This window comes from Chrysoperla carnea, chromosome 1, assembly GCF_905475395.1.
Source record: "Chrysoperla carnea chromosome 1, inChrCarn1.1, whole genome shotgun sequence".
Lineage (NCBI taxonomy): Eukaryota > Metazoa > Arthropoda > Insecta > Neuroptera > Chrysopidae > Chrysoperla > Chrysoperla carnea.
The window spans coordinates 22,204,913-22,213,376 of NC_058337.1; the positions used below are offsets into that span (position 1 = coordinate 22,204,913).

The 8,464-nt window shown below is 30.2% G+C and overlaps 1 protein-coding gene across 1 annotated transcript; it reads left to right on the forward strand.

Annotated features, from left to right (window-relative positions):
• The first annotated feature begins 809 nt into the window (after positions 1 to 809).
• On the forward strand, positions 810 to 3,218 carry LOC123294885. The gene is made up of 2 exons (XM_044876107.1): positions 810 to 1,426; positions 3,143 to 3,218. The coding sequence occupies exons 1-2, from the start codon at positions 816 to 818 to the stop codon at positions 3,216 to 3,218; spliced, it is 687 nt and encodes a 228-aa protein (XP_044732042.1). The 5' UTR covers positions 810 to 815.
• Positions 3,219 to 8,464: the final 5,246 nt, after the last annotated feature.

Here is an 8,464-nt window from a genome sequence, read left to right on the forward strand (position 1 = left end):
GACTGATTTCTCATATAATACATACTATACAATATTCGAACCAAATTTGCGCCCTCACGTGTAAACAGTGAGTTTTCGAAAAAATATTTCAAACAAAAGTTATGTTTTATTTCATGACCATTTCTTACACTTAAGCTTTTGTAATATCTCTAACGGTTTACAAAATGGGTCATACGGACCCAAAGCCCAAGTGACACTTTTTACGTCCGGAGCACTCTATAAGAATTTCAACTTGATATCTTTTATCGTTTTTGAGTTATCGTGTTGTCAGACGGACAGCAAATAGACAGGCAGGCAACCCGATATGGCCTTATTAGGTGATTTTATACCAAAATTTTGTTCATAGTATCAATATTTTTAAGCGTTACAAACTTTGGACTAAACTTAGTATACCTTGATATAATTCATTTACATGGTGTAATCACTAATCTATACATATAAAATGAATGACTGACGGAACATGGCACAGACTAAACCGCTGATCGCCGAGACTTGAAACTTGGAGGATGTGTTCTTTGTTTGATCTATAAAATTTTGCAAGACGGCCTTCCTTTTTGCTGGAAACATCTCCTGTCTACGAATTTTAACTAAACAGATACAACTATTACTGTATGGCTTTAAAAATGTTTCTCAAAAAAATTTTCTGAACCCGCACTTGAAATATGAAACCATGGTTTTAAATTGTAAATATTTTGATTGTCTAAAATGTCTAATATTTAAAATTTCAAAATTTCTTTAGTAAAATTTACGGATATTAAAACTTGATAATGTCAAAAAATAATATTATGATAAAATAATATAATAAATTGTAAAAAATGGCAGAGGAACGATATAAGTGTCCTGAATGTAGGTGCGAATGCCCTAAATGCTCTGAATGTAGGGCAAAATGTCCTAAATGTAAGTGTAATGTACCTCCAACTACGTATTCTGAATGCAATTGTGAGTGCATTGAATGTAAGAATGATTACGACCAGGGTTCCGAAGCTGGTCTAGGTACAAATTTAAGACAAATGGCAAGATTTGCTCTATTTTCAACATTAGCTGGTTCATCATTGGTATTTTTGGATTCACAACAGGCCGGAAGTTTTGAAAAAAGTGCTACAAATAAATTCCTGAAGGATACAGGTCTAAATAAACTGAGAGCTGTATTAAAAATACCCTATGTAATGAATCAAGGTGGAAGACTTATACACAGAGCAACTTCTATTTCATTAAAATCTGTAATGAGATTTCTCACGCCATATATCAAATTCTTTTTCAATGATATCTTTGTAATTTTGAAAAGTGCATTGTATGATATTGCCACCTTTGTATCGAAAAATCCCACCGTTGTATCATTGGCGTTAGTTACAGTAATTGCTGCTTTAGTTATTCAAGCATTATTAATTATATTTCCAGCGGTTGGAAATGCTGTAGCAGGTGGAATGTGAGTATGTAATCTTAAGTATTTAAAAAAAGCATATTGTTTAAATTTTCATTTATAAAAATTCAATTCAGAAAAAGCTACTTCATGCCCCGAGTAGGATTGCTGCGGCACCACGATGTGAAGGTGTAGCGAAATAAAGTGAGAAATTTTTGCATCAAAATCGCTGGGTCTACACCATTACTCTTTTGATTGGCTTGACCAATCCGTAAATAATTGTAAAATCTGCTTCAGACTAGGAGTGCCACTCGAGAAAATTTATCTTTTTCATAATTCACATCATATATTATTTTGTTGATAATTTTAAACTAGGTATCATATGAATAAAAAAAAATGTTAACACAGAAAAATTTAGTTTTTAAATACAGTTGATGCAGTTTGTTGCCCAGGAAAGCAGTATGATGCCACGTTAAGAAAGAGATGGAAAATATATTAAATATAAAGTTTGAATAAATAAAAAACTAAGCTAAAAACGAGTCAAAATTTTATCCTTTGTTTTCGAAATAGTTCTAATTCCGATTTATTTTAAATATATTTATAAGAATCAGTTGTTAAATCGTAGTACCACATTACTCTCTCCCATTTCACTTATCAAAAAAGACATATCGGCTGTTGAAAATGTGGCTCCAATGTTGAATTTATGTAAATCAAGTATTATGATTCTCGTGTTTCTATTAACGTTCCTGATTACTAAATACATCAACAAAATAACATATACAGAGTGGACCATTATAATTTATTTTGGCGATAGCTCGTTTGTAGGTAACCAATATAAAAATAACTAAGGCAAAAGCTGTCTAGTTTGATGGGGCACATCATGTCTGTCATAAAATTAGACTTAGTTCTCCGGATTGCTGTAAGTGTCAATTTAGATCTTAAAAGGTAATCGATAGAATAACATTTTGAATTAGAAAGTTGATCCTCATAAAAAACTAACATTTTATTTAAAGATTTTTTCAAAAATCGTTAACTTTCGGTCAAAATGCCACTTAAACATGTCATTATTTCATTAAATCGAAAGGAAATACTAGTGGCGTAGCTCGCCTTGGAGGGGCCCCGTATCAAAATTATTTTAAATATACACATTTCTTGCCTTTTTTCGGTAAATTGATTTATTGAAACATGTATAGCTGAAGACGATTTCAGTTTTTCTATGCTTACGTAATTAATTAATGGCCCTTTAAGTGACATTGTGGATAACATTTACTAATTTTTGCTTGCATATGTAAGGGCCTCTGTAGCTCGGGAGCCCCGTATCATTGATACGGCTGAAACGGCGGTAACTACGCCCCTGGGAAATACGCTAGCTTAGAAACCTTTTTTACACATAATAGATTAAAATGATCCACCTTATATAAACAAAAGGTAGGATTAAAGGAACAAAGGGCTTAAATAACATGAATAATGACTAAATAATTTTGATTGTCTCAAAATGATTTTAAAAATTGTGAATTTTCTAGTTTTTCCCGAAAGGTCACTAGTAAATGCGCTAAACGATGCCGCTATCAGATGTCTGACGTAACTCATCACTACCTCATTCCATTAAGACAGGAAATATAAAAAATCCAGTTTTGGAATGAACTTTTTAGTGGTGATGTTGCTATTTCATTTCCTATTTTTATGTTTCACAATCTGAAAGAAATTCAATTTATTTGAGAGAAATTTAAAAAGTTTACTTTGTTTCATTTTGAATCCACATACCTGATTTTTCTATTTCAGAAACGCATTAGCACGTCTTTTTAAAAACGAGGAAGAACCGTCGTTAGTAAAAACAAAAAAAGTGAAAAATCGATAAAGCGTATCATTTAAACTCGAATAGAATTTTCGATACAAAAGTATCGACATGTATACGGTAAGAAATATTTTAAAGTAGTTGAATTTAGAAAATTATATCAGGCGGAAGTAAGTAGGCATTTCATTCGGTCAATCGATTCATTCAACATCTACTATTGGATAAAAACATTATAATGTGGACAGTATATATTATTTTATCAAACTAGGTCATTTAAGAAATACTAGGAATTCGTCTTCGGAATTCGCTTAGACGAATTCGTGGCAGACGAATTTTTTTTTGGTTTTGGAGGGTGGCGTGGTTGAAGTAAATCAGAATAATAAGTGGTTCCGAACCGGATAAAATCAAGACTTGTGAAGGGGGGAAATATCTGGGGGTATTGTGTAAGGTTAATGCGGTCGTAATGGAAGTTGTTTGGCAAGCGGCAGACATTTTTTCAGTTTTAGCTAACATTTTTTTACAGTTTTCGGGGCTTCTTCCACGCTTGATTTCAAATTATCGTCATACTACCAGTCTGCGGTGTTTACCACTATTTTTCCATAAAAATACATATTATGTAACAAGAAAATCGCACTTGAGTTTATCCGGTTAAGATCCACTTATTTCCGGTTTCTTCAATTCCATCCCCATCCAAAACTGCTAAAAAGTTTTGTCTGCCACTTTTTTCCCGGTTTATAAAAAAGGATGCTTTGACTTAGACTGCTTTTCCCCAGCTTTCTACGCTCCCCTCTATTACCTAAATGGTCGATCTGCCATATATTCGCCTAGGAGAGAAAATGCTTGACATCGATTCAGGAGCTTATTTATTTACTATGCGGCAAAATGTTAGGGTTGATGGATTTTTTCACCTTCTATATTCTAGAATAATATAGCATACTCTACTATTCGTACCATGCATGAGGTTTCTTGGTGGCATTTTCCATGGTAGCGATACATTACTTTATTAATATAATTTTATGAATGAACATCTGATTCTATGATTTGTATATACGGTTTAAGCAAAATTGAAAATTTAATAATATTTTTATTTTCAATGATTAATTAAGTAAATTTATATTTAAAAATGTTATTTGTCCAATTTCGTTTCATATTTTCACAATTTGCATTGAAATAAGATTAAAGAATTGTAATTTTTCAATAATTTTAATTTGACAAAAAATTTAAAGTCATAACAACCACCTTTTATGTCGAAACTATTCACTGGAGTCGCTAGCGTCCATTTAATTGTTATTACCGTGATTACGCTCGCAACGGATATAATGATCATGTTTTAACATTTTGACAAACTTCCAAAACAACATACTTATATGTCAAAAACGCTTTAAATATACTCGCATTCTATTTTATCCAATTTTTGTAACTTTTTTATCTTTTACGCCACTACTTATTATGATATTATTATAATATTTTACCCACGTAAAAATTTTTGAACAGTATGTGTTCAATTGTATAATCTCATTTGATCTGACTAGTATTACATCAGTGAATGTTTCTTATTGAATCAATTTTTTAACAAAAGAAAAAGGAATCATTTTATCTACTTTGAACTCCTTAATAAGTTACAACAATATCCTTACTTTATTTCATGTATATACTCCTTGCAAGAGTGAATAAAGAACTCATTATTTTTGTTGTTCTTTTAGTCAAAGATTATACAAATAAACAAAATATCAATTGAGGAGCATTATAAGAGAATAGGTGGGATCACAAAGTGTATTTATAAAAAAAATACGCTGGAAAATATGAAAAAGATATTTAGGAGGGATCTATGTTTTTCAAGGATATATTATACTTAAAATTTCATGTAACTTAAGGCTTTAGCTATCTATTTCCGATCTCAAAATAATTATATTCAAATTCACATTTTTAAAACCTTCAACTATTCCAATGCTGTCTATAAACACATAAGTACGGTTAAAAAATCCTAATTTTAGCCAATATATTTCAATTTTATTATATAAACGGAATACATTTGTTGCAAAAGATGATAAGTTCTTTAATCCGAACGTCTTTAGCTTTTTTCGGGTTTATGGGAAAATCAGAATAAAAACCAAATACTTACATTGAAATATTTTATATTTTTAAATAAAGCTTTACTTTCTGTGTCAGTAAATAAATTCAACATGATGACTGATTGACAATAAAATCCCCGGTTCACGTAGGTACTATTTTTACTGACACGCAGAGAATCTACGGAAAAAACAACCAGAAAATCAAGCTTAATTCCTCGATTATTCTATAAATTAAAAAACTGACTTTTCATCAAACCAAAGATCCTTTGGAATTTATCAATAAAATAAATAGTCATAAGATCCATTTAATCGGAACGTATACTCAAACATCTCAATTCAGAATCGTCGAATGACCCAATGCAGATTATGATTGTTATGATTTGAATACCTTTAAAGCTGTTTTATTGAATTTTGTTCTCCCAATAGCAAACAAAACACCTTATAATAATTTCTCTATATCCTTCTTTTGCAATTCCAATAATTTCAACAAGCTCATTCAATACCAAAAAACATTTCGTTGAACAAGCCTGATAATGAATTTGAGTTAAGTCATTTTTCTTAATATGCAAATATTAAACATGGCTGAGGTCCTACATTTACGCCTTCACCCCAATAAGCAATATACCTATATGTGAACATACAAAATCATTGTAAGAAATATTCTTGGTGTCACAAAGCAAACTTTCTGCAAAGCATAAAATCTGATTTAAGTTGGACAGTGATAAGGTGTAAACGGTTGTAACTTGTGAAATATAAATTTTTAACGTCCGACTAAAAAAAGGGTGCCATACGCTTAACTTGCCTGTGTATTAAAGTATCTGCGCGTCTGTCTGTGGCAACGTAGCTCCTAAATAGATTTAACCGATTTTAATTTATAAGTATGAAAAGTAATTTGATCGAGTGTGTTCTTAACTATGTTTCAAGTGTGAGTTTAGTGTTCCGTACCAGATAGCAACTACAAAAGAGGTGATGGTCTGCAAATCGGCTGTAGATTTTCTTGAAACATAGCTAAGAACACTCTCGATCAAATTACCTTTCAATAAAAAAAACAAAAAATACAATCGGTTTATTCGTTAAGGAGCTACGATGCCACAAACGAATCGATGAGACGTGATTTTTTGTCGGTAGTTTCTATAAATTTTTAATTTAATATTACAGTTAAACAAAAAACACATATCTCAATAATAGCTGGAGAGCTGAGTGGCTTTTTTGAGTATATATTTGAGGCACATTGAAAATATTAAAGTTGATAACTTGCGAATGTGTGGATGGCGAAATCGACAACCTGACTGGGAGGTTGGGGGGCTTTAGTGACCTATGAAATTTTTAATTTGCAAATTTTCCTATGTAAAAAATGTTCTTGAAACACTTTGAAACGTAAACCATTTTAAAGTCTAATATTCAATCATACGAAATATCATCGTCTGGCATGATTTGGTGGGGGCTAAAATAGCCTGGCAGGTGATTTTAATTTGCAATTTTTCCTATGAAAAAAATGTTCTTGAGGCATTTTGAAACTTACACCATTTTAAAGTCTTATATTCAAGTAGACGAGTTATCATCGCCTGGCATGGTTTGGTGGGGGCTAAAATAGCCTAGCAGATGATTTAATGCACTATTTAAATCATCTGCCAGGCTATTTTAGCAAACATGCATGGCGATGATAACTCGTCTAATTGAATATAAGGCTTTAAAATAGTGTAAATTTCAAAGTACCTCAAGAACATTTTTTAAAAATTGCAACTTAAAAATTGCATAGGTCACTAACGCCTCCCAGCCAAGCCCTTCGAAAGTTATCAACTTTAATATTTTCAATGTGCAAAAAGCTACTCAGCTCTTAGACTATAAGTAAAGTATCAGTAAAAAGTTCCTAGAATAAGTACGACATCCAAATCAAAACATTCATTTTCCCCACCTTGAGTATAAAATTACTAAAAATTTAGTAATTTCTTTTTTTGTTTTCTTTGTTTTAGTATCTACATAGTAAGAAATTAATTTAAAACATTTTTATTACCATGCATGCTTTAATAGAAATTAATCTTTTTAATGAAGGGTTATAGAACTTGCTGGAAAAAAAAACATGGAACATGGATAAAAAATTAAATATTTTTCTATGTACTTAACATTAGGATTATAATTGTCATTATGTAATTATTTAAATTTATATACTTTGATAAAATTTTTAACTACATAATATATTATTTTTTTTATTCATTGTAGTAAATATTATCATCAACTCGTTTTCATAGTCATTTTTCATTACTTAATTTTACATTTTGTGTTACTTGAAAATATAATTAATATATCATATATTATAAAGGATGAGTAAAAAATCTAAAAACCCGTTGATATCTGGATAAATAATCGTTTGATATTTAAAATACGCACAAAATCTGTGTCACAATAGAAAAGTTTCCTAAAAATCGTCTACATTTTTCACTAAATATGGCATCGATGATGGTAAAAGTGGATACATAAGAGTTTTTAAATATCACAACAAGCACAAGTTACTCTTATGGAGAAATCTAAAAAAAACGACATATTTTGAAAGTTTTGATAATTTTCACTTGGAACAAATTAAAAGACAAAAAAAAACTACTTAATAGAAAGTAAACATATTAGCAATGACGTACAAAAGAAAAAAACCAAGTGTCTCCATCCATATAAGGGATGCACGAGCAGGGTAGTATTATGGTTGAAATTATTTTTATCTTACTTTCAACTTTGATGATAAGACGAAAATTAAAAAATAAGTTTTTTCGATATCTGTCTTGGCTTTCGAAATATTGAAAGATGAATAATTACAAAGAATTTCAATTATCCATATTTTGAAAGTTACGCCAGATATCGAAAAATATTTTTGTTACTTTTAGTCTTATATCGTCAAGTTATAATATAATTCACCATTAAAATTTGTAAAATATATTTTTTAAATGTATGCCCTCACTACACACTACTACTGTGATTAACAAATTTTACAAATCAAAAAAGCTTGAAAAGTATCGCTTAATTTTAGTGAGAAGGAAAAAAATTGTACGAATCAAAATTGTTGAAAAACAATTTTGCTTTTAATACAGATTTACAACATGAAAATATTCGGGCTTCGTCATTTTTTGCGTAACTTTCATTTTCTATAAAGTTACAAATTAATTAAAAACATAAAAAACACAATATTTTCTATAAATATTTTCTACAATGTACAATATAGAATTTTAATGTAAAAACGATACCATAAAG